Source organism: Anguilla anguilla, chromosome 13 (genome assembly GCF_013347855.1).
Source record: "Anguilla anguilla isolate fAngAng1 chromosome 13, fAngAng1.pri, whole genome shotgun sequence".
NCBI lineage: Eukaryota > Metazoa > Chordata > Actinopteri > Anguilliformes > Anguillidae > Anguilla > Anguilla anguilla.
This window is the reverse complement of record NC_049213.1, coordinates 37,978,584-38,006,005: the sequence shown is the minus strand read 5'-3', so window position 1 is coordinate 38,006,005 and position 27,422 is coordinate 37,978,584. Positions and strand designations below refer to the sequence as shown.

General features: G+C 41.8%; 1 protein-coding gene across 4 annotated transcripts; it reads right to left on the bottom strand.

The window, feature by feature from the left end:
- Positions 1-1,294: 1,294 nt before the first annotated feature.
- On the bottom strand, positions 1,295-27,422 carry LOC118211574 (immunoglobulin-like and fibronectin type III domain-containing protein 1). Of its 4 annotated transcripts, XM_035388903.1 has the most exons (26): positions 27,296-27,422; positions 21,364-21,455; positions 19,430-19,459; positions 18,938-19,063; positions 17,967-18,106; positions 16,914-17,013; positions 16,618-16,653; positions 16,483-16,522; positions 15,632-15,824; positions 14,642-14,755; positions 13,928-14,096; positions 13,347-13,619; positions 12,686-13,087; positions 11,682-11,738; positions 11,083-11,142; positions 9,325-9,446; positions 8,855-8,996; positions 8,049-8,342; positions 7,492-7,791; positions 6,170-6,349; positions 5,248-5,376; positions 4,775-4,854; positions 3,940-4,132; positions 3,338-3,634; positions 2,452-2,775; positions 1,295-2,245 (listed from the first exon to the last, which is right to left on the bottom strand). In XM_035388903.1, exons 2-26 carry the CDS (start codon positions 21,407-21,409, stop codon positions 2,241-2,243), a joined length of 3,852 nt encoding a protein of 1,283 aa, XP_035244794.1. In that variant the 5' UTR covers positions 21,410-21,455; positions 27,296-27,422; the 3' UTR covers positions 1,295-2,240. The 4 variants fall into 4 exon arrangements, with proteins under 4 accessions (XP_035244794.1, XP_035244796.1, XP_035244795.1 ...); XM_035388905.1 differs by lacking the exon at positions 11,083-11,142; XM_035388904.1 differs by lacking the exon at positions 11,682-11,738.

Below are 27,422 nucleotides of genomic sequence, written 5' to 3'. Positions count from 1 at the left end.
AACTGGTAAAATATAATGTGGTTTTTCAGTTATCATGCTCAAGAGTATCATCAGTGGATAGACCTTCAAGCCCTCCCACGTGAAATTTTGGTTATCTGAACTCAAAAAATGAACACAAAAACTGCTCTTCCGTTTGTGATGAATGCTTTTAGGTATTTTTGACTCAAAATTATGCTGTACCTGCAATGCTTGATTTTGTACTGAAGTCAAAATATTTTATATTGCACGTGACAAAGTTTTTTTTTTTAAATACATTTTTGTAGTCACCAGATTTACATTGATCATATTATTAGCAATTGCTCTGATATGATAGATTGCAAATGAACTATTGAGTGGATTCTTCTGATGTATTGTATTGATCTTTAGTGTAATGCATTTGTCATGCAGGAGCCAAACATGTACATTACAGAGTTGCAGTACCAACTCTCAGTAGAACCATTAGATACAACTCTATCCTAAATGTTACATAAATAAATAACTTTTATGGATTCTCAATATGCCCATTTTTATATGAAATGCAGGAAATAGTTATCAGTGATCATAATTTCCATGCGAAAAGTATTTGTGTACTTTCTAGTTTTGTTCAGTCACATTCTTTGATGTAAATCTGATTTCTGTTGTTGTTAGTGGTGCTTGAGTTTGGGAACTAGAACAATACAGTACGTGACATTTTGCATCTTTACAATCTAATTCAGTGAATATTTATTGTTTAAAAAAACTCAGAGGATGCATCATAAAGGTTTGTGAATACCAAACAACTATTTCTTTACTCCATAAAATGAGAACTTTTCTTGTTGGGTGAAAGCCTAAGAGAACAGTATCGATATTTTTTCACTCAATATCCATACGAAATCAACAATGCATGCATTTTTTCATTTATTATAGGTATAATCCAGCATTGTTCTGTTCCATCTGAGCACTTTATGATTTCATAAACACAGTGCATTGAATAGCCCAGGAAGATACTGCTGCTGTTTTTGTTCAGGTTAAACCCTGTTCAGACATGGTGAGGCAGGAGTGGGTAATTCCTCTCATGGAGGGCTGCTGTACGTGCTACCAGTCGCTGCTATTGCTCAAAGCAGATTAGGAGTACATACCAACCTCTGCTGGGGGACCTCCAGCCAGATCCAGGTGTTTGACGTGTTCTGTCTCGAGCACACCTGATCAGTACTCAGCTGAGTATCCATGAGCTGATCAGTACATTTGGCTGTACAGTAATGTCAGTGACTAAAATGACTGAGCTTGCAAATAATCGAGAGGTGAAACTGGCGAGGAACTGAGGAACAGTTGTGGCCCTTCCACCCCACCCTGGGGTAAGAGATCAAATTTTTATTCCAACACAAAACAGTACAACCGTTGATGCTAAATTAACACTGAAATCTTGCTGGAGTAATACAATTCACACACCGCACATTTCTGCATAGATACTGTACGACTAATAAGACAACCGTGTTACCGGCACACTTGGGGGAAAATGGAACCAATCAAGAGTTGTGCTCTTTCTCTGGTTGGACCCAGACAAGGAATTCAGCCTGTTAATTACGACGCATTCCAAGAACATCCCTGTTAATGTAGAGGGTCACTTTTACTGCGACCTCGGGCTAGTAACTCAAAGGTTGCGGGTTTGGTTCCCAGTTTGAGGCACTGCCGTTGTACCCTTGTGCGAGGTACTTAACCCGAATTGCTTCAATAAAATGTCAGCGGTATAAATGCATTGCATGTAAAAAATATACCCTGTGTAAGCTGCTTTGGATAATGGCATCCACTGAATTCAGGAAACCAAAGAAGTTGATAAAGCGATTCAGTTTCTTTTTTTTTTTAAATCTTGGTTGATACCTTGTGTAAGGTGTTATAATTATTTGGCATCTTAGAGAATGTCTGTGTACAAATTTAGCAGGTATTGTGCCATTTAAATGCAATCACTGGTCATGCTGATTACTGATTCCCATGTGTTATATACACAGTATGCGATTTCTTCTTTGGCCTGTACTATATGTCAGTACGTGGATGTGGGTTGTGCTGGGTCAGTATATCATCCTTTGTCCAAAAGGGACAGTCTTTGTCTAACCTTCTCCATTACACTGGAGGCATGCAGAATCACTTTACCATACATTTGCAATGAAAATAATCTCTTTGTAAATACAGTATATATATTGTAAATTTACAGACAATCGAAAACATGAATAATTTTAATAATCATTCTCCCGGGTGTTCTTCATCATCTTCTCCGTCTTTGCTGCTTAATCTGGAAAAATAAAAAGGATAAAACGATTGCTTATTGTAACGCGTTGAGTTACGTTGTGCTACATTCTGCCTTCCTCTGCACTATGCATGTACATTATTCTGTCTTCGGGTCAGGTGAAAACGTTCGACCTGCTCAAAGATGCTAGTGGAGCTGTGTTGCTACCAGAGCCATATGCTATCATTTTGGTATCGAGTGTAGTGCGGTACCTTTGACGGTGAGGTTGGTGGAGCATTCCGCTTTGCCGAAGGAGTTGACCGCGACGACCCTGTACTCGCCGTGGTCCCTGGGCGAAACCCGCAGGATGTACATGGAGCAGACCCCGTGCGCGTTGGTGATGTAGTAGTTGTTGTTGGCCTCCAGGCTGGCGTCGTTGAGGAACCATGTGACGTGGGGCGTAGGGGACCCGCTGACCGCGCAGGTCATGTAGCACTGGTAGCCGTTGGGGTGGCTGTGGACTTTCAGGGGGACGAGGATCGACGGCGGCCTGTCCAGCACGAGGGCTGTACCTGTGCTCGTTGTTGCCATCGAGACTGGATAAAATAGCCAAATAGGAACAGGGTTACAAAGGTAAATTTGCTGTGAACTAAATCTAACCCTTTAAGGTGTGAGATCACAAATGTTTTCATTAGAATGTTCTCAACTGAACATTCTACTGCTGATGTCACAATCACTGCTGGTAATTTAAAGCAATGGAGTTCTCGAACACTGATTTAGGATTTTGAACGAAAAAAAAATCTTTCCAAAAAGCCCTACTCTTCAAAGGGTTAAAGGCTATTAACAATAAGTCTGCTGCATATAATCCTGGCAGTAAAGTACAAAACCCTTAAAGCTGAATTATGAAGACAATCTGAACAATATTAGAACTAGAAGTATGCAATATGATGATTTTATAATAAAACCAGTCTCACTAAATTTGGAGAATCAACTAGCCAAAATCTTTGTTAATCATGTTATCTTGATTAATGTGTTAATAGCCACACTAACACAAAAAATTATTTATCGATTATCACAAAAACAGTTGGGGGGGAGAAGAAAGCGACGTGATATTTTTTTTTGATATTTCGGCATTTTAAAAAGGCGAAATAAACGCACCTTTGAGGCTGTTGGCTCCCCAGGTGGGCGACTCGGAGGGCTCGGAGAGGCCGATGTCGTTCTTGGCGAACACGCGGAAGTGGTACTCGCGGCCGGACTCGATGTTGAGGGCGGTGTGGCTGGTGGCGAAGAGGCGGTCGGCCACGGTCCGCCAGACGCGGGCGCCGGAGTCGTGCTGCGCCACCGCGTAGTGCAGCCGGTCGTCCTCCTCCTGGTCCGGCGAGGGCGCCCAGGACACCAGCACCTTCCCGTGGACCGTCTGCTCCAGCTCGATGGGGCCCGGGGGCTTGGGCTCGTCTGGAACCGCATCGCACACACGGGCCCGACGGTCAGAGCATGCTGCTTCGTACAAGTCAACCGCCCTCCCCACTGCTTTCTGCTAGCTAAACGCAACAGCGTCATTGGGTCGATGAGTTCTGGATTTGGTGTAAAGTTAATCAAAATTCATCTGCACTCTCCTACAAGTAGAACGTGTACCGTGTATTCTCTGAGAGTAGAACTTGTTCTACCAAAAAAAAATTTAAAAATAAAAAAAGTTTCCAGGAGCTTCACTTCACAGATTTGTTTTTAGAATGACTTCTCCAAAGGGATCCGGAACTCACCTGCGACTCTGACCTCCACATCAAAGCTGGCCTGGCCGAGGGAGTTTTTGGCTTTGATGGTGTATACCCCGGAATCGGAGCGCTTGGACGAGGGGATCACGAGCTGGGACGAGCCCTCGGTGTTAATAATGCTGACCCAGGGGGGCAGGGGTTCACCATCCTTCAGCCAAGTGATTTCTGGCAAAGGAGATCCCTATGGATACAGACACAGGCTATACTGATTTCAAAGGCATATTATAATCGGTCATTATTATACTAATCACTACTATAATTATGCACCTGCGTTCTTTTAAATCCATTTATTCAGGATATACATACTGAAGCAATTTAGGCTAAGTACCTTGATCAAGGGCAGTGTCCTACCTGGGAATTGAACCGGCAACATTTAGGTTCTAAGCCTAGTTCCATTTTCATTATGTTAACAATCATAATTTTTTCTCATTCTACAAAGCTTTGAGCATTGTCTCCTTTGACTGTGGTCCTAACAAATCCCTGGTTGGTTCAAAACATCAAGCGTGTTGTTTGTGGTGGGTAACGGGATATTGATTTAGGGATTTTACTGAGTGCCCTGCAATTGATTGGCGACTTGTCCAGGGTTGCCCTGCCTGTCACCCAAAGCATGCTGGGATAGGCTCTAGGGCCCCTCAGTGACGCTGAGCAGGAATAAGCGGGTATATATAATGGATGGATCAATGGATTGATGGATGGATGTTCTGTGTGCAGCCTCTCTTTTCCATACTGTTTTTTCTGCCCTGCATTTGCATAAGCTTTTATAGATTTGTGTGCTTCAGATACTCAAATCAGTGACCTGGGAGAGACTTGTGGTACCACTCACCTCATAGTTGATTTTAACTCTAACAGAGTTTCCAGCTCGCATCACCAGGAAGTCCTCTGGGTCTTTGAAACGTGGCTTCACTGGAAAGCAGACACAATATTTTAAAATTACAGCCAGATAATGTTATTTGCATTGTCTCACGTTGGTCTAAATTCGGGATTTTACCTAGCGACCACTGATTGGTCGTGTAGTTCTGTACGTACTGTCAGGATTTTACCTTGTGACCACTGATTGGTCATGTATTTTTGTACGTACTGTAAGGATTTTACATAGTGACCACCGATTGATCTTGTAGTTCTGTATGTACTGTCAGGATTTTGCCTAGCGACCACCGATTGGTCGTGTAGTTCTGTACGTACTGTCAAGATTTTACCTAGTGACTAATGATTGGTCATGTTGCTCTGTATGTGACCACTGATTGGCCGTGTAGCTCTGCACGTGACCACTGATTGGTCGTCTAGTTCTGTACGTACTGTCAGGATTTTTTGCGCAGACGAGTTGAGAGGGGCCACTGGGGTCCCCTATTCCGGAAATGTTGATGGCCGACACTCGGAACTGATACTCCGCTCCTTCGATGACGTCTTTCACCGCATACTTCTCCTCTGGAGGGTGAAATTGAAGGGATAGGAAATCCCCCACAAATTAGTCTTACAATTACAATGTGGGTGCATACAAGTCCTCTTCAAGGGCAATGACGGTGTCTGCGTGCTACCTGATTATAGAGGGGCACACCTGTTGTGAGCAAATCTGTGGAATTGCTCTTGTGTTGGAATGTATTTAACCGTTTGGCCTTTTGAAAGACTCTGATAAACTGTTTTGTTCAGCTGCTAATGGAAGCCAAGTGCAATACTTTTAAGTGTAATAACTTATAATGAAAGTGGCATTGAAGCTCTTAAAACATTTCGAAGTCCTCAGTTTTGTTTGGATCATAGAAGTGTGTTATTGAGTGCATGGCATAAATGGGCAGTAAACTTGGTTTTAACCTTAATTGATGCATTGAACTGTTTCGCTGCACAGTTTCAAGATTTACTGTGTCATGGTGCTCACTCTAGCTGTATTTAACTTTATTGTGTTATTTTTCTCAATGTCTTAAGGCACCAGAACAATTCTGAACAAATATTAAGAAAAATGTTGGTGTCGTTCAAAAACAGAATTTCCTAAAAAAATAATTAGTCTCAGATACAGCTGAAAAATGACTCTTGTGGTCCAGTTACTCTAACACAGCATTATGGATTAGTTATGTGGGGTTTTGAGCCAACTTGGTTAGAATTACGGAAATTAAATTTTGACTGCTGGATAAAACAAAGACCAATGAAAGGACAGTCCAGTGTTCTTTTGTGACGCCACTGAAATATAATTATGAAATATTAATATATGGATGCATAAATGAGAGACCTTCGATGGGCTCGGTCACGGGATTCACGTGAATCCACTGAGTGGTGTCCTTCTTGCGCTTCTCCAGGGTGTAGCCCAAAATCTTGGTTCCCCCGGTCTCCGTCGGGGCGGTCCATGACAAATTGATGCAGTTCTTGAAAGCGCTGACCACTGTGGGGGGGTCGGGGGCTCCCGGGAACACTGCAGACGTCACAACAAGACAGAAACTGTGACTTCATGCTGAAAAAAAACTAGTGATTATACTGGTATTACCCCCTATTGCCTCTACAGTAACAAACTACATTCAGTCAAAGGCTGCAGCAAGAGGATGCATTAAAAACAGAGCCTTAAGTAAATATAACATAACAGAATTCTTTTAAGTGAGCAATTTCTCAAATATATTTCCTCAAATGTGTCAACTATGGGAACTCAAAGCAATGTACAAAATCAGCAGTACCAACCAACCAATTTCCCCAAAAGTGTACATTATGAATGAAACTAACATGCATATTGTGGATTGTATCTCTCTCAGTTGACAAAACTGGAAAAACTATGCTTGGTCGCCTGCATGTTTGGAGCTGTTTATGAGAGAATGTTTTGCAGACCTGGAGATGTTTTTTGATCTGTGAGTGGAGCTTGGCATATTTTAATCATTAGGATGTTTTTGGATGTGTGAGTTGAGCATGATGGTGTATTTTAATCATTGGATGTTTTTAAATCTGTGAGTGGAGTATGGTGTATTTTAATAATTGGATGTTTTTGGATCTGTGAGTTGAGTGTGGTGTATTTTAATAATTGGATGTTTTTGGATCTGTGAGTTGAGTATGGTGTATTTTATTCATTGGATGTTTTTGGATCTGTGAGTTGAGTATGGTGTATTTTATTCATTGGATGTTTTTGGATCTGTGAGTTGAGTATGGTGTTGAGCATGATGGTGTATTTTAATAATTGGATGTTTTTGAATGTGAGTGGAGCTTGGCATATTTTAATCATTAGGATGTTTTTGGATGTGTGAGTTGAGCATGATGGTGTATTTTAATCATTGGATGTTTTTAAATCTGTGAGTGGAGTATGGTGTATTTTAATAATTGGATGTTTTTGAATCTGTGAGTTGAGTGTGGTGTATTTTAATAATTGGATGTTTTTGGATCTGTGAGTCGAGCATGATGGCGTATTTTCATAATTGGATGTTTTTGGATCTGTGAGTTGAGTATGGCATATTTTAATCAGGATGTTTTTGTATCTATGAGGTGAACATGACGTATTTTAAACAGTAGGATGTTTTTGGATCTGTGAGTTGAGCGCGGCGTTTTTTCAATCTTTGGGAGCACAGGTGAGCTCACCTAAGGTTCCCGCCATCAGGTACTCGGTCTCCAGCGGCGGGCTGGTCCCCTCGGCGCTCACGGCGGCGATCCGGTAGCGGTACCTCCTGCCGTGCGACACGTTCCTGTCCCGGTAGACGGCGGGATCCGCCGGGACCTCCCCCAGCTTCTTCCAGGCGCTGTCCCCGATCTGCTGGCGCTCCACGCTGTAGCTGGTCACGGGGGACCCGCCGTCGTCCTTGGGGGGTCCCCACTTGATCTCCAGGAGCGTGGAGGAGGTGCTCACCACCTCGGCCGGGCCCTGCGGAGGGCCGGGCCTGTCTGTGAGTTAAAATAGAGAGAAATGAGTTCCTCTTTATTGCCAAGTGTGTCGTACACTACACACAGGAACACTGTGCTGGTCCTTCTAGAGCTTTCTCTGGAGGAAAGGTTGAGTAGAAAATGGTTGCAACAGACAAAAGCTTTTAAGGCCATTTTCAGGGTGATGGATGATCAGCCGTAGTTTAGACTATTTAGCCTGTGGCAGTGGCTCCCTTCATTGGCTGGACAGCAGCGAGGGGGAGTGACCAAGGACTCACCGAGGACGATGAGCGTGGTCTTGGCCTCGACGGAGCCGAACTCGTTCTGCAGCCGGACCCGGATCTCCCCGGCGTCGGAGCGCAGGCACTCCCGGAGGAGGAGCCGGCTGTGCGTGGGCTCCCTCACCAGCTTCACGCTCCCGCCGTCCTGCAGCTCCTGCCCGTGCCGGAACCACGAGGCCTCCAGCCGGTCCTGGCCGGCGTACGCCAGCTTGAAGGCCGCGTTCTGACCCACTCGCACCGTCACGGGCTTCGAGAACTTGTGCAGGTCGTCCGGGTCGAACGCGGGAGGGGCTAGCATGGCGTAGAGTGTAGAGAAGACTTGTTTTGAATTCCACATTTAAAAAAAAAACAAGTCTCGCTACTCACTAAAAAAACACAGTGATGCTAAAGTACGTGTGCTCTAGTGCATACTCTAGTACAGAGGTAGGCAGCGCTGGTCTTGAAGTGCCAGTGATGTTTCTGGTTTCTGGTTTTTGTTCCACCAGAGCTTGATCACAGGAGTCTGATGGATGATTTAAAGTCTGAGCCTGAATATTCTGAATGCTGAAACTCTGAGTGCCTCCAGCACATGGTCATCTGCATTCATTAGCCCTGATAAATTAAAATGAATCCAGTCAGGTAGTTCTAGGTTTTGTTGGAGCCAAAACCAGGACCATCTCTGGTGCTCCAAGACCTTGATTGCTTAGCCCTGCTCTAGCACACCTTCATTTGATGTTATATATAGGCTCAGTGTGCAGTATAATTGGACCCACATATCCAAGCCATTATTGAAAAGTGCAGCGGTGGGTGACTTATTTCCTGACCTCCCACAGTGAGCCTTGCTTCGGTCTTGCATCCCTCTGCCTCGAACTGGTACTGTCCCGAGTCGGCGTCCTGGCAACTGTGAATCCGCAGCGTGTGATTGGCCCCGTCTTTAGAGATGGACAGCGCGTCCGTGGGGGAGAGCTGACCCGGGACACACAGAGAGACGGAGAAAGCGCTGACTTCAAAGACGCCTTTCATCACGCAGCGACACCATCGCGAAACGCGGAGAAATCTCTTTTCATATGGAGAGTCTGAGCTCACACAGCTGTGAACATAAATGAACTGAAACTGTTAAAAAAAAAAATCCATACCATAAGGAACATAAATGAACAATGTGGAGATCTACCCAGAATAGGTGGCTTCTGGTTTGGGCGGATGCTTTTGCCCCAAATTCCAATTTTGGTTGCTGTGTTGACGTCATATTTATATTCATTTATTTACGCCCGGGATCAAAGGTGTAACCCCTCACCTTTCCCCCATCTTTGGACCAGATTCCATCACAGTTGTCACTGAGCTTACAGCTCAGTTCTGCTGGTTCTCCCCGAACAGCACTGACGTCCGATAAGCTACTGGTAAAGCGAAGCTTGCTCTCTGAAATACAAAAAAACGCAGTCACTACCCATTTATTAGCTTATGTTGGCAAAGACAGATTATATCCCAGTAATTACCTGGTCAATTATCTAATTAATGTTTTTTTTTTATATAGTTGTGCTTTTATAGTACTTAGCAGAATAGAATTGCCAAAGCTGGATGTTAATTATTTCACAGCACTTGACTGTGACACAAATGTGTTTTTGCTGTCAAAGTGCATGATAAAATGGCGTGCACTGTAAACAGAGGACTATTAAAACAAATGGAAAAAGCATATAAAAAATTCCTATCGACCCGTGTATACTGTGAGATGTAATAATTTGTGGTTTTCCACCCATTAGTTGCAGGCATCTGCCATTTTCCACTCATTCTTGATAGCTGTGAGTTGAGATCTCATCTCATAAAGTCTTCGGGCCTCTCTGTTGTGTATGACGTACTTGCCAGTTGAATACGGTTCCGGTCAGCCTTCCACTGGATTTATAATAAACACAATAACAAAACTGCCCTAATTAAACTACTTTATAAAAACACAACCACAAAGAACCACTGGCCGTGGGGGAAAACGCACCTTACCGGTGAGTTTAGTTACAAAGAGGAGTATTTCCTTTCCGTAAAAACAGAGCACAACATGTAAGTCCAATTTACATGTTGCACATATAGCATATAATCTGCAAACAGTGACCCTCAGACAAAGCCAAGCCTACTGATACTGATGCTGACATCCCTGAATTTATTTGAATATTAACGTATTGTGAGAAAAAAACAAAACCTTTACAAACATTCAAAACATAGAAGTCGATATAAAGTCAAATTTTAATCTTTGTTTAGTTTTGAAGCCTGTTTCAAGGTTAGAGTTGGTGGTAGATTTGGATTTTGAGTCAAGGGACAGCTTTTGTTGGTGATGGGGGTTATTAAATTAGGCACACAAACCACAAACTCTTGTTCCACAGTAGGCTTTATTTTTTATATATGTCCGCAGTAAACCAAGCTGCACATTTGGGAGGGGAATCTGCCACATCTTACTTTTTAACTGTTGTGAAGTTGTTAATTTAAAAAAAAATGTAATTTAATTTTGACATGTCAGAGGGCTTAGAAGGCATTCCCGAAGAAATCACAGAATTTGATTATTTGTGAGATTTCTTCCCTCTTCCAAAGTCATTATTTTGCAAATGACTTTGACAATGAGTAGTCACCTTTCTTCCCACAGTAGTTTTCTCACCTGCATTTCAGTGCATCCTGAATTAAATAATAAATTACTGGGTGGAAAAAAAACACACCCCAGCCTCCCCACCCCCCCCCCCCCCACCCCCCCAACCGCACATTACCCGATCCCCAATTTTTTAGGTCCTTGTTGCACCCCTGCCTGTGGGGCCTCCAAATCGAGATGCTGAATGCAAGTTTGAAACCCTGTGGGTCATCCTGCTTTAGACAAAATGGCGACAACAATACTGCTATTGAAGGGGTTTTGTTTGCTTTCTTGAGTTTTTGGGATATTCCTTCAATTCTTTGTGTATGTTTTGGGTATGGGTCTGAAAACATTCACAAAAACTGAAATAATATTTTTCAAAAGACTTCCAAGAAAGGCCTCCATTAGTCCATCCATGCAGCTGCTGGTTCAACCGTTGCATACGCTTACCATTGACCGCGTCTGGGACCACCATATCTTCCCCTTTCCTGCTTGCTGCACCATCATGATCTGATCAGTAATTATCAGAGCCACTGTAAATTTCTGTCATGATCACAATTCTGCATGATGCTTTTTTTCATAATTGTTGCAGAAAAAATGTTGCGTTGTTACTGTTATTATTTTAACTGTTTAGTATGTTTCGACAATGAATAAAACAAGCATATCTCTGATGAAATAGATGAGTATTGCATTACATTATGTAATTACATGTAAGTGTAGCAATGGGTGAGTGTTACCTCATCTTTCTGAAATTTTGTCAGAAAACTGTCTTTAGCCAAACACAGGGGGAGAAGCATCTCAAAACAGGTATTTTTGAAAGTCAGTTTTTTTTTTCTCTCTTGAGAATGGCATGATCATTTGATGATTGCCTCAGGTATATTTTCAGTTAGAAATGATTCTACTGGGTCAGTTAAAAAGTTATGAGATGTCAAAGGGCTTAGTTCTAGCATTTTCAGACCTACGGCCAAAGTCATTTGTTTCCAAATGTCTTTGATAATGCCACTGCTTTCGTCCATGCTATTATCAGTACAACCCTCGCAAACTCTTACCAACGACCACGTCCGTGACTTTGTCTTGTCCGTTACTGCTTGCTGCGCCGTCCTTATCTGATCGGTAATTATCAGAGTCGATGTCAATGCCTGTCATGCTCAGAACAGTTTTTATTTGATTCACATCAATTCTTTGTACAATATATTTTGAGAATTATTTTTAACAGCGTAATTGCCAGGCACTAACGGCAAACTAATTTCAGTAAAGCAGATGGGCATTATATATAATATAATGAGCAGCCATATATCGTTTTGTGCAGCCCAGACAATTTTGTTGCTAACAGAATCACTTGGAGAACTATTATAATTGTTAGAAGCAATAACAGAAAAATATATTTCATTGAATAGACGTGCTGTAATATCCCCCTGGTGTCTGTATATGAATTTATATTATTTTGCACGCAAACATTTCCACAACTTGTTGTCATTCCTTGACTGGGCTAATCAAATGATGATGCTTATGTTCAATTCCCGTAGGTAATTTCTTTTCTCGCTGAAAGTTGCACTTGCACCCTGCAAACAAGCTAACAGTTATGTTCTTACTAATTTTGGCAGTCATTTATTTTTTACTGTGTGAACACTAATGTGAAAGGAAAGTTGGTATAACGTTATAAGTAGCACATGTAAGTTTACTAATTTACTCATTTATGCTATTTGAGTACTGCAGTCATTTCAAACAAGGAGGATTCAAATAATCTGCTTTAAAAGAACTCAATTATAGGCTATAAAATCCAGTTAATTAAATGTAGGGCCAGCTCTTCTGGCCTGCAAAGCAACTGAAATGGCTCTGTTAATGTAGTTTTCTGCTATTCTAATTACTGTTAGATTAATGACTGCCATATCTACTACTTAGAGGACAATAAAAGGACATTTGCAAGCAATATAAGAACATTAATGGCGGTTAACACAGTTGATGATAATGACAGTTGAAACAGAACCGTTGTGTGCGTGTGGCCATACTGTCTGTCCACGCGGCGGTGAGCTCAGGTCTCGCAGAACCTTACCTGTGCTTAGTTCTGGTGCCGGAGCGGCTGTTCCCACGTCTGCCTGGACTTGCGCTTCTGGTACCAGCGCCACGTCCTGTCCCGAACCCGTGCCCTTCCCGGAACCGGTGTCCGGTTTCGGACCTTTGTCCTGTCCAGAGCCTGTGTCTTTTCCAGAACCTGTGTCCTGCTTGGGGCCTGTACTCTTCCCAGCTCCCGCGTCGTCATTGGCCACCGGCGCAGCTTCTGGGACGGGCTGCTTTTCCTCGCCGACATCATTCGCCACCTCTTTTTTCTCCTCCCTCTCCTTCTGCAGTTTGGCCTGCTGCTCCTGTGCGATTTTCGCCAGGTCCACCCCCGCCCCTCCGGCCTGGGTCGTTTTCCGAACTTTCTTTTTGCCGCGCAGGTTTGGGTCATTGTCAGCTTTGTTGTCAAGGAAGGGCGTGGAAGAACCAAAGCAAGAGAGACAGAGATGAGCTGAACTAGTATTTCAATGGAAAAGTTTCAAAACTCAAAAATCACTTGTTGATGTATCTTAGTAATTAAAATATTATTTTTCCTCTTTATACTGTTGGCAATCATGATCTATCCTTTGTGGCATTATGCATGTAGACACCAAACTCCTCCTCTTTTTGAAAGGAGATGGACAAATGGATGATGAATGATGTCATCAGTGACACACCTTCCACTACGAGCCAGGCGCTGCAGGATCTGATTCCAGCCACAGCTGCATAGATCCCCTTGTCCACCAGCATGCAGTCCTTCACCACCAGCCTGTGGATGAGCTTGTCCTCGGACACGGTGATGTCATACTTATCCCCCTGTTCCAGGGGTGCGTTCTTTCCCATCCATAAAATTTTGGAAAAGGGGCGGGACAGGACGCACTCGAAGACGGCGTCCTCTCTCTCCATGGCCTTCACCTCCTGAATCTTGACAATGAAATCCACCAGGGGAACTGGGAAATTGGGCACAGGTGTATTAATCACAGAACTGGAGCGTGAAATGTCAACGGTTTGGTGTTTAGCTAAAAATGTGCTACCTGCCCTTATCTGTTTTTGACTGTAAGGAAAACACCTTATATAAGTAGCAGTATATTAACAATTTGTAGTGAACTGGGAGCATACTGTGTATGGCCAAAAAAAAAAAAAAAGCGGGCTTTGTAAAGACATTTTGTGTTTTGTCTGCTGTAGAACAGAAGCTAGGTTTTAAACAGCAGTGAGTTTTATATAGGAGTGACAGCATCTATCCTGTGGTTGATCTTACTTTTGAAGTCAGTGGACATTACGTTGACATCCTCAATGTCCACCTGGTAGAAGCCTCCGTCATCGGGCAGAAGATCTTTTATAGTGAAGATGTACTTCCTCCCAACCTGTTTCAGGCTGTGCTTCATTTCCATGTCCAACTCTAGACTGTAAGGGACCATTACACCATCCTGCAGGGAACAGGAAGTACCTGTCTGTTACACTATCTGTATATTAATATATCTGTCTATATGCCTGTCTGTCTCTGTCTGTACAGTAAGTCTGTCTGTCTGTCTGTCTGCCTGTCTCTGTCTGTACAGTATGTCTGTTTGTCTGTTTCTGTCTGTACAGTATGTCTGTCTGGTTGTCTGTCCATCTCTCTGTCTGTCTGTCCATCTATCTGTGTGTCCATCTGTCTGTCTGTCTATGCAATGTTTTTGAGCATCCAGTGGAAGTCAGTGACCCCGTACTCATTGTACTCTTCAATGCTCTTAACTACAGATGCACTGGAGAGCAGTAGTTTACATTATTATTGGATTTTGCATACTCTCATTTTTGATTAACAGCTGGATATATACTGAAACAATCCTACATGCGACCATTTCATGTTATTGCATCAAGTTCCTTTACAAATCATTCTTGTTGTGTGTTTCAATCACAGTAAAATAAGTTCAATAGTTTACATAAGAAATACCACCACCACCGCAATATTTACAGTGTAATCCAACGTGGTTACCTTGTAGAGGAAAATCCTATGGCTGGGGTCCAAGAGGTCCATGTCAAATTCAAAAGATGCTGTTCCCTCTCCTTTCACCTCAACATGTTTGAGGTTACTGAGGTGTTTAACAAACTGAAAAGACACAAGGTAGAGAGGAAAATTAAACAAGGAACGCAAAAATAAGACAGAAGAAGGTTAGAAATGACATTTTTTATAATGCTGGATACATAAATTAAAAAATTACAGGAGCCCTTGCACAAAGCATGTGGTGCGTTGTATAAAAAACAATGCAACTTCAAAAACAAAACTAAAAAAACCTGGCAGACCACACTATTTCATTTATTTAATATTCAAACAACTACTCCAACATGCTCCAACATCTAGTATAAAAGCCTTCCCAGAAGGGTGGAGGTTGTTATACCTGCAAAGGGTCGACCAACTCCATATTAATTCCCATAATTTTGGATGAGATGTTGGGTGTCAGGTGTCTGCATACTTTTGGCCATGTAAATGGACTGCATTTATATAGTGCTTTTATCCAAAGCGCTTTACAATTGATGCCTCTCATTCACCAGAGCAGTTAGAGATTAGGTGTCTTGCTCAGGGACACTTCGACACGCCCAGGGCGGGGTTCGAACCGGCAACCCTCCGACTGCCAGAAACTGCTCTTACCTCCTGAGCTATGTCGCCCCATGTAGAGTATTTGGCCAAAGCCCCATTGAGGGAGACTTTGTGCCCACCTCATCAGCTAATAGCGTCTCCTGTAGTCAGCGGGGGGGGTCAGCTTTCAGCCTATGAGAGCTGCGCACAGACGGTGTGCAAAGACTGCCAAGCTTGGATGCTTTACTGCACAGATCGCTTCTAAAACTCCAGTAGTTTTCCTCAACGAAAGATCCATACAAGATATTGGGAATCTATCTGAATGAAACGCACTGTAAAATCCTATGAGTCTGAAAGTAGGTGTGGGCGTTTTTTTTTGTTTTTTGTTTTTTGTCCCTGCTCTCATACCTGTGCTTGTTCCTCTTCTCTCTCTTTTTTCATTTCGTTCAGTTTTTTGAGCATCCAGCGGAAGTCGGTGATACCGTACTCGCGGCAGATTCGTTCGTAGTCCTTCTTGTCCGCGCTTAGCAGCAGTTCCCAGAACTTTTCGTCCAGGACAGGGCCTTCTCCACTTTTCTCTTCCGGTTTTGGCAGTTTAACACTGGGGTAAAAAAAGAGAATAAATCATGTTTTGATCATGCATTCTTCCTTTGTTTGCCATGTTTTCCTAACTTTCCACATACAGATGTACAAGTATAAGATATAAATAGGTGGTTAAACACTGTAATTTAAAATGTGTGGAAAAAACCATGCAATAAGAAGAAAACAAAAACAGTTTCTATTTGTGAGATGTAATGGAATATTTCTTCTAGACATTTCCACAACTTCATCCAGTTGATGAACCTTACACTTGCTGTATGTAAACTGAAAACATTGTCTTTGCCAGTTTCTCCAGCAACCAGTGCATGCAAGCTCTGCTTGTGCTTTGGATGGACAGTTTTGTGGCTGACTAACTGGAGTAGTAACTGTCTTAAATAAATTCAGCTATAGCATATAGCTTGTGAATTGGTTGTATGAACCAGCAGGTAGCTATTTGGTGAAATAACTTTTGGGTCAAAGGGTCTGTATATAGAGGTAGGTATACATCTTGTCTGAACTTTGTTTTAAATATGATGCATATCCATAATTGTTAAGTTGCAGTACTAAATCTGAATGAGTTATATTATTCAGTCAAAATTAGTTCAAAACGGTGGAGGTATTTCCATGTCATTACAATGCGTTGCACTTTACAATAACTCTACATAAGTGACGTTCCTTACCGTCGCCTCTTAAGCACAGGTTTCGCCTCGTCCTTCTTCACTGTAGAAAAGAGGTTCACAAAACAAATTTGAACAGGAAATGGATTTTATTCCTGGTGAAACGATCTTTGCATACACCTGCTTACAAGACCCCACCTGTCTGCTGCAGTGCTTTGTTCTTCTTGTATCCAACTGGAAAAAAAAGAAAGGGAGATATTGTGTAAATGCATTACGACAATCCAGGGATTGCTGTTGCTGTTGCTTCAAGTGCTTAATTCATACCGGATCCTGCCGGAACAGAATCCGGAACCTCCCAGTTTTCCACTGCCCGTGTTCCGGAACTATTTGCGTATAGTGCGTATTTTCAGTACAGTCCGTAAGTAGCCCAGTTACCGTAATGCCAGTTACCGTAATGGCGATGGATCGGCTGTAATGGCTGACTCGATGGTTACCTTCAATGACGTTCAGCATGGCGGTGACCATGGCTCTCCCAAACTCATTGGTAGCAAAGCATTTGTAGGTGTCTGCTTGTTCCGGAGACACATTGGCCATCTGTTGAACGAGCATTAGAGGGTCGGTCAACACAAGGAAGCGTACTGCTGTTGCGGTGCTCTCTATGGATAAACATTTTCAACCTGATTGGCCACACCCAATCAGTGATGTCATTACAGGTATTTTGCCTTTTCTGTCAATGGAGAAATACCTATAATGACAGCAGTGCAACATGGTTTATCATTTCAGCCCATAGGGAGCGCTGCAACAGCAGGTGTATGCTGTGTGTTCACTTACTGTTCAAGAAACAGTCATCCCTCACCTCCCCCCCCCCACCCCAAAACATTTTCATGTTCCTATTCAATAAGAACCACCGCTGGTTATTATTTCAAGCAGACAACACCTAATTAATTAACTTGTTTTTATGAGGAAATTGTATGAATGTTTTGAGGGTTTTGAAACAAGATTGAAGTTTTATTCGATCGGAGTTAATTTCAGGTTGAAATATGGAAGTGTGATGCGAAGTTGGATTTCTTGTGCCTAATGCAGTATACATGTTAAACTCCTCCCCTTTTTGCGTAATGTTTCATTTTTAAATTTCTTACTTCGCCTATCCAAGCCCTGGTATCTGTGAGTATTTTAATTGATTTTAATTAATATTTTTAATCTTGTGTTGATATTTTTATGTGATAACCTGTCAAGTATGTGTCAACATAATTGGTCAATTATGAGATTGGATTTATGGGTGGAGATAATCATTGCCTTGAATGACACTTGATGAATCATTGGTTGATCAGGAGGGTGTGTCTATGGGTGTGGGTATTTAAACCTTGAATGAACACTTTGTAAATAAGCACACTGAAGAAGGCACTGCGCCGAAACGCGTCTGTGCTGAGACGTTCTGACAAAAATAAAAAATCAGATTATGCAAAGTGCGACCCTATTTTTTTTTTACAACTTTAGTATTTTAATTGAGCAACAGATTAGCCAAAGCACCCAAAAGCTTTACTTACCTCTATCGTGTGCTCCCCAGATTCAGGGTCATATTTGGTTTGGTATCTTGTTGTGTCGGAGACATCTCCGTTGTTCCTGCACCATGACACGGTCGGCGCTGGGTCTCCCGTCACGATGGCCTTGAATATGGCTAGCTTGCCTGGAAGATAGAGCCGCAGATATGTCACTCGTTCTCTCAGAGTGTATAAAGATTCACCTGCATCAGGACATCTCCCAGCATGAAGAACGTAAACGTGTGCTGCTCACAAGCAACCGTTAAACGGTGTGGTGCTATTTGGCACAAAAATTTAGAATTTACCTGCCACAGGGAATCTCATCAAAGATTAATCATATCCAGTTATTCTCTCTTGACATGTAATACTACTGCAAGAAGTATCTTCTTCTCCGTGCCCAAAGTGTAGTCTGTTCGTTTCCTTTCACCACATATTTTAAAGTTTTGTGTACAGTATGTGTAGGCTATCTTGTTGTCATGATCATAAATTGCATGTTAGTAAATCATGATTTTAATGTATGCGCATGAATCTCTTAACGTGAAATGTGATGCTGAGTTATGAACGAGGATTTAGTTTCTTCTCTGCAGCACATTGCATGCTTTGTGGCAGAGGTCACATATTCTCGTCATGGATACCACCCCATATATATGAAATCAAGTGTGCGTCCGTGCACTACCTAAATAAGAATGCCAGTAAAACTGACTTATTTTCCAACCTTCTGTTTTGATGCTAAGAGTATACCTGTTACATCTAAACCAGTGCATGTAGCTACATATATAAGTTGTATTTCCATGCTAATGATGGATTTGATCACACAAAAAAAGCTGGATGTACAATAACTATGTTTAAACTGTACATACTGTAGTTTATTGAATATACGGTATTAGCCACCTTTAATTTCTGGAAAATATATTGGTTTTTTCTGACTCACAGTGTCATTACATTTATTGCGTGTATGAAATAATTTGAACCCATACCCTCCTGAATAGTTAAGGCGATGGGTTTGCGGGTGAAGTCTGGAGTAGTCTTTCCTTCCGGAAGTTCTTCCACAAACTGTGAGATCATGACACCCGGAACTCTGGATCTTTTCTTGAGCACCACCACTGATGACATCATAATACAGCTGTTAATACAACACTCACCCGCCAGAATAAACCAGAAGAAGAAAATAAGATTGAATAATATTTGTATATTTTTGCAGTCACACACACAAACTGATGGTAATGTCATTATACTTACAGCAATGGCTTTAAAACATTATGAATGAATGCTTATCCCAAACATTATAGAGCTCACTATATGTACAAATTATTCTCATAGCATGCAGATGCACACATTATCACCGTCATTGAATCCTTGTCATAGCACGCATATGTACTGTACACACTCATAAAATTTGAAATGGAAAAAGGAAGCCTCTTCATACTTGGCTTTTTATTATACAGTATGTGTGCACTTTTACCACCTACCTTTGTCTGTTGGCTCCTCTCCAATGCCTGCTGTTGTAAAGCATAGCGATGTTAATGGCATAGAAACAGGCAGGGCAGGTAAATTTTAACCCTTCCAAAAGCACAGCTGAGACTCAACACTTTTGGAGAGTTATAAGGACACATAGACAGCAACATGTTACCAAAACCAGGAGAAGTACAAAAGACTAGAGTTAGCAGACACTATTAGGACTATATATTTAATACATCGTACATAACATGTTAATAAGCATGCTATTACTACTTTATAAAGCATTAATAAACAGCTGCTTCAGCCGAAGACTGCTGACATGAAATGCAGATCATACAAATACATATTATGTAGTGCCATTGTTATTCAAAAATATTTGTTTCTTTTTCCTCCACCCATGCCACATCTTTTCTTCCACAGCTTATGGTGGCCAAATTTAACCGCAGTGTGCAGCATCCGTCGTGAATTCAGGAGGGCAGTCGCCAGATTGTGTTTCCATGGAAATGTTTAGCATAGCGGCGCAGACTTGTCATAGTTGCCCCTTCTAACCAGAGTGGCTGCCTTTGCGCGAGGTTGAGGAAACCCTGCTGAAGAACTCCACCCTCCGGTGTTGGACGGTGCTGTGACTCTTAGCTGCAGTCATTGCTGGAAGGGTCAAGGGTCAATCCAAACTGCTGTGTGCATCAGTGCCCTTAGCTAATATAAATTATGACCAACTATTCTTATAACGGTCGCCCTGAGAGCTGAGATCTGTCAAAATATTGACAAGATGCGAGTAGACTAGGGTAGTTCAGCCTTGGATATTTACAGTCAGCTAGGCTGTAGATGTTAGCAGTGGGTAAACATACCGATTCAAGCTGCACGTTCACACTGTACAAACGGTGCAGTAACACATTCCGCTCTTTGATCAAAGTGTGTGCTACAAAACCTGAGTGGTGAATCATGTTAGGGCAGCAGTTGGTTCATAGGATTTTAAAAATTCCCCTTGTCTGTGTCCTTAGTTTCCCTTTGCAGGGCTGAGAGTCCTCAAATTGAAGATCGTTTCATCCCAGCTGTCCGTCATTGTATGTTTCTCTGTCTCCTTAAGTGTCTTTTGTTCATCCTTGATGTTTACTTGCTTTTTCACAGAATGTCCGGTCAAACCATTATTCCATGCCTTCAGGCAGGGCCTTCTGATTCGATTAGTGACACAAGACGTTCTTATGTCCAGTTATGTAGAGGGTTTAGCATAGCGCTTGGCTTCAAATGAACGTTTTCCCCCTTTCTCTCCCAGAACTGTCAGATGATATTCAGACAATATTGGCATTATCATGGCTAACAGGCCCCATGGACTCAAGTGAGTTTAAACAATTTCAAGCTTCGTACTTTTGCCGGTTAATACTCTGCGTCGACAATCTCACCAGTAAGACTGAAAGGAACAAATTTCTCGTTTTTTCTGCCTTAGACCTTCACACTGGTGGCTGTGTTTTAGGTGCAGAACACCAGCAGAAAATGGTGCTGATTGAAAGGCACATTTCCTCCGGGTTGACACGATTGCTTGGCCACCTCCCGCATACTAACATGAAGTCTAATTCACGCAAGTCTTGAATGGGAGCGGTTAAGCGTTTGCGTCTGAACTATTGCGTATGCAAATGCATTGCAGGCACGCTGGCAGAACTCTCTTATTGTTTTGTTTGTCTTCAGTGTTGCTGTTTGGTTTTCCATTATTTTTAATGGCAAATTTCCTCCACTTGACTTGACGGGACCTCATATCCAAGATCGTAGGGAAGACATTGCAGTTGTTAGAGATTTTGCATTGAAAAGCACATTTAGACCGAGATTGACAAGCACAGCAATGCGCATGTTTTTCTAGGTTACCACCTTAAATGTATGTGCTTTTTTCTTGTTCTCTTTCTTGATCCATCTCTATAAAATGAAGAGCGGGAGAGGGTTACGTCTCTCTTACCTTGACCAGTGGCGGTCTGATCCGTCAGTTTTGACTGCTTGAACATCCTGATATCTTTTTGTTCTCCCTGGTCTCAGAATCACCCTCTCAATCTATAAAAGAGAAGAAGATTCAGTACAGATTCAGTACAGATTCTGAACTGCAGGCAAAGACTGAGGGTTCTCATTCCAAAGACATGTAGTCCAGAGACTACAGATGGAAATTAGGCTCCACTGCACATTCACGGATGTGTTATTCATGTGCATTGCCACTGTCAAATAAACTAGCGAGTTAAATTAAATTAATGTTGAGTGCTGGAGGAGCCTGGTTAGCGGTGTGTTGTGAATCCAGAGACTACAAGATTTTGAAGAAAGCACTGATGCTCACTGAATGTTTGCCAGTGAGCACAGGGTTGCAGCAGTGCCTGGTCGTCATTTTCATAACCCTTTTTTAAAGTGGCCTTTTCTGTGTAAAAGCCCAGTTCAGACCCAAGATTGGCGACTCAACAAGCTGCAACTGGCGCAAGCAGTTGCAACATTATAAAACCCGCCACCCGCGATTAGACGAGTTGAATCCCCTGCAACAGCAAGCACGTGCATCAGGTGATCTGATCAGGTGCACTGCTGCAACTCCTCTCTCTGCAACATTGTGAAATGGTTTTGTCACATCACTAATCTTTGGTCTGAACTGGGCTAAAATTCTCTCAGAAATCTAAGAGAACCAGTAAAGACAGCAATGTGTTCATAACAATGCAGCAGTGATTAGGAAATCATTGTCTACTTTGCTATTACATGCAGCAGTAGGCACTAATGACAGATGCAGCACAGAACTGCAATGTTCATCCTGAAAGAGACGTGCCTAATGTGCGATTGCCGTGAGTCGCCTGTAGGTGTCACTAAACCCACACTGCTGGCTGGGATCATCAATCTCTGGCCAAACGTGTTAACGGCAGTTTTAATAAATGCATTCATGTGCACCTCTCCGTGTCAACAAGGACAGTGAATGCCCAGGACCCTTAACCCTTTACAGTGTGAGATCATAAATATAACAGAATATTCTTAACTGAACATTCTAATGCTTTTGTAACTATCACTACTGGTAACAGAAAGCAACAGTTCTAGAACACTGACTTTTAGAATAGAAGGGGGAAAAAATATTCCAAAAAACCTACTCTTCATTGGGTTAAATAGTCATAGGTTTGGTTCATTTCATGGAAAGTAGCTTAAACTGGGCAGGGGGTGTAACCAGACTTGAATCTGAAATTTTTTGGTCCCTCCGTGTCATGGGGGAGTTCAAGAGGGAATATGTGGGTCTCATTCCTGGATTGAAGAAATTAATCCGCTGCGAGGAATCTGATGTTGACATTATCTGATTAACCCCTGTGCTTTTAGAAATGTCCCCAACATTTTGGGGAGACAGGCAAAGCACTGCGCCAACCCTGGTGATCCCTTATTTCTGCTTCTTACAGCTGTTGTAGAAGCAACGCAAATTATCACAAGGACATGAGAAAGGACTTGAAATTAACCATCAATTTGTTTTTGCATCAAAGAATTTGCTTTTGCCAGTTTGCTTTCTCTTACATTTATAGTTGGGTGGGAGAGTAAAATTGACAAAGCAAAATAGATACCATCATGCTTTATAAAAATGCTCCCAAAACAAGTAATGTTTCTGGTTGGAGAGTTGTTTATCAGTTAAGAGTATTGTAATTGCTGGAACCTTTCAAACTTTTGTGCATGTGTCTTTTTCCCCAATCTACTTCGTATCACCAGCACCTGTGAAATTGTTGGATTTTGATGCACGACGTGTAACCTAGCTTAAATTGTCATTTAATATCCTGGGTTTGTTTCGCTTTTACAAATATTTGTTCTACCATCACTGAGATATAAACACATAATCAATGTGCGAAGAAAGAGATTTGCTTATTTATGATAAATTTCTGTATATAACCTTTAATAACCGTTGATCATGACCCATAAAGAAAAGTTAAAATAAATGATCGAAGTACACTTTCAAAGGCCGTATTCTATTTGCACAACAAAATGCCATTTATGTTTATAAACTGTGTTTTGGTATGGTAATTCATTACCTGTGGGGAAATTAATTAATATTCTGCTTAAAAACCTAATTTCAGTGGCCTACTGCACTGTACACTTTGTCTATCATGAAAGTGTTTTATTTTAATTATACTGCATATAGCTTCCTTAATTCTAATAATTGTATATTCCTAAAATATTCTACTGAGTAATACAATTTGACATGCGCCCGTGTGTGTAAGTGTCAGTTTCAGAAGGATGGGGGTTTGCATTGACAAGCAAGCCCTAAAGTCTCTGTGTGAATTCTCTGTACTGAAAATGCAATATTTCAAACTCTAACCAATAAAGATATATTAAGATTTTGATTTAATATGCAGTACTTCTGGTGTAATTCTAAACGGCTTGCGATGATCTGTGTGATATTCTTGGATTCTCAGGAACCTTAGGATGCCCTTTTTGAGCCGTTGCAAGTTACGTTGCCATACGATAGGTCGCATGCCACAGAAGGAATATCACTGTTAACCTGTCGAGCGAGGCCTGAATTTATGCTTACAAAAAGCTCACTCATCTCGCTACAATCGAATGTCAAAATGGCATGGCAATACAAATACCTAAACCTAAATGTACGCTGTGCGATTTGCGTTCTACGGGTCCAATCTAAGTTTGTTAAGTAAAGTCTACTGAAGGCCATTTAAAATGTCACTGAAATCCATATGGCATAGATTAGCCTTGTGGCTTTCTGAACACCCTCTCTCCGGTTACTGAATTAGCTGGTTGGTTACCGGCAGGCGTGCTGGTTTAAAGCAGTTATGAAACGGCAGGCGGTCGGGGGTGGGGTGAGGTAGGGGGGGGGTCGGCGGATGGTTGGGCATCATGGTTTCTTGTCAACTTGATGATCTCTCAAGCAGACATTAATGTGTGGGACAAATATCCCCCTAGAATGCTGGAAATGGGAAGCACATGACCCAGAACTGCGCTAGCAGTAACTGTTTGGAGTAACGGTGTAGCATAATGGCTAGCGAGCTCGGCCTGTAAACTCAAAGGTTGCGGGTTGGATTCCCAGCTGGGACGCTGCTTGTTGTGCTTTTTTTCTTCTTTTTTTTTGTACAGTAGGTACTCAGCCGGAATGGCTTCAGTAAATTTCCAGCCCTCGAAATGGCCGCCATGTAATGGTAACGTAAGCTGTTCGATTCACACTGAACATGAGAATATACTAAATTCCTGAATGAAATCTAGAATGTCAACATGGTCTCATATATTTGGGCAGAAGCCCTCGGCGCGACTATGCAGACGCACACAGTTGTTTCCTTTGGCATCAGTTCTGGATGCCCTGGGTTTCGCCATCGACTTCAGTACAAACCCTCCGCGTCTTATGTTCCAAGGACAACGGGGTGGGGAGGAATGGTTCACGGGGGAAAGGTTAATCTTTTTAGTTTGTGAATCGAGAAAAAAATACAAAAATACACGAAGTAAAACCTTTATGAAATCATTACATTTATACCACATTGCTATTTTGGCTATGTTAAGATCTGGCAAGATACACTGTTCCATTTTTACCCTTGGGATGTCGATATAGCATGTTTACCTTTGGCGGCAACATAAGGACGCTGAGGATTATATATCAGTAACTCGCTATGCCTTCGCTGATTTAATAAGCAAACGTGCTGTAGCGGACTGCTATAATAGGGAGTTTAGGATGCAATGCTGTCTCGACCATATTCTCCTGATGAGGTTAACTGTAAAAAAGACAGCTGTGTCCATCACATACCAGTGTACAGCAGGTGGAACTGAAGCTCGTACAGCAGTGCTGTCATCTCGTGTGTCAGCAAGCGAGCGTCCGTTAGGCAGGCACCGATGGACACTTTGTCAATGCACAGTTTCACTAAGGGGTCAGGGAAGAGCTGGACCTTCCTCTTCCTCCTACGGAGCTCCTGCTGTGCTGTGCCTTGGACTGGCACAAATCACACGGTGTCTCCACCGCGTCTGGTTGCGGACTGGCACAAATCACATGGTACAAATCATACGATGTCTCCATGTTATTGTTTCTCAGAAACCTGAGGAAAGGCCCAGCCGCTGCCGTCAAATCTTCATTTGTCCACGGCGTTCTGTTTTAGCTTAATGCACCTCTTATGAGTGACAGGGTCATGAGCTAAATTATATGTACATGAAAGTTTTTGGTTTTTTTTCTTATTAAAATTTTATGTGGTGTGGGATAATGGTTCAGAAATTTGGTCTGTAACTCAGAGTTTGATTTTCAGCTGCGGTTCTGGCATTGTAACCTTGGGCAAAGCACTTAACCTGAACAGCTTCAGTGCCTAAACTGTCAATTATATTTATCACTTCCACTAAATATACATCTGAATAGCTTATACTGCTTGTGTCTTTTTTATAGAGATTAACCTCTTTTTGACACAAGGAATTTAGTAATAGATCCCTGGAAAGAATACACAATTTTCATGTTTGCATTGGTTAGTACTTGTTGCATTTTAACCATAATACTTTGCCTGTGATGTCTTTAAGTGATCAAGTAAGTAATTCTAGAAAATAATTTTAAAAAACCAATTAAGTAATTTAGGAAAATAATAATGGAAATAAAGGAAATTAAATGAAATAAATGTATTTGTTTAATGAATAGATAGGCAAAGTGTGGATCAATGGCATGAGTCCCATCTGTGGGCACTGACATTGAGTGAAATATCAAGTTTGTTCGTGCTTTTATATAAGTTTTATAGTTTGTATAGAATTTGTCTGTATAGCGATGCAGTACTTCTTTGTTATAGATGTCAACAGGGATCCATAATTAGGGGACCAGCATTCTGCCAATAACATGCATGTGTTCTGTACAATTATCATTTAGCATAATTCGACCTTGACATTCATTTTGACCTTGTGATTGCAGCAATGGGGACAGTTTCCAGTTGCAAACACTCAGCTAGTTACTATAAAAATGCCTTAACAAAATGAATGTCTGTCACCTGGGTTTAATGATCTCAAACTATTAATTCTGTTGTTGTTGTTGTTTTTGCTGTCAATGCTGTTTAATTTTGTTTGTATTAGTTGCAAGTCATATTTTTAATATGTAATATTGTCGGCTACAATCTTCTGCTCCAGTAATGTGAGCCTTTGTCACTCTTGGCAGAAAGCCAATCGTTATTTAGCCATGATGATGTAGCTACCTAAAGATAGCACAATCAACATACCTAATAATTAAAATGACAAGACCTTTACATATGAAAATGTATTTATGACCAGTTTAAAGCTGCCAACGGTGTGAGAACGTTGAATAACCCATATTCAGTTATTACTTCAATTCATGTTATACCCTTCCAAGAATAAAATTGGAAAGTGTGGATAAATTTTAATTCACTGATCTCATAGGTAATAAAGACATTTTTTCTTTTTTTAAAAATGAGGAAGACATTATGGAACTACCTTTACAATTTGTATGCAGTGTAGATAGTTCAGAACAGCACTTTTAACACTTCAACACTTTCCTTCCAATGTCATTGCATTACATTACAGGCATTTAGCAGGCGCTCTTATCCAGAGTGACTTACACAACATTGCGATTTTATTCTTTTGCTTTTCGACTATGCAAAAAAAATAAGTCCAATGTAATTAGCTTTTAATGTGGACGCCTGTGCAATGAAGAACAACAGATAACAATGACAAATCTTGCATAAATAGCTATAAAAACAATTTAGGAACACACATCTTGCTATAATTAGTATTGAGCAGAATCACAAAGGTCATAATTTGCATATTTGCCAAAGGCATTAGATGAAACTGTCGGAAACTGCGCGAGGTGTTCTCCTAAGTCGCAGGAACGAACAGGAAGCGCGATGCGAAGATAGTCCCGGTAATTAATGCCCAATTAGCGTGAGGAAGGGTGCGAGGAAGAGGATGGGAAGGAGACTCACCGTCTGCGGCGTCCGCTCGGCTCTCCTCCTCGTCGTCTCTTTTTTGAGCGCCGTGTGCAGCTGGCTAATAAATCCTGCGAGGAATGCGCGTGTGTGAGGTTATCCCGTCAGACCTCTGGTGCTCAGG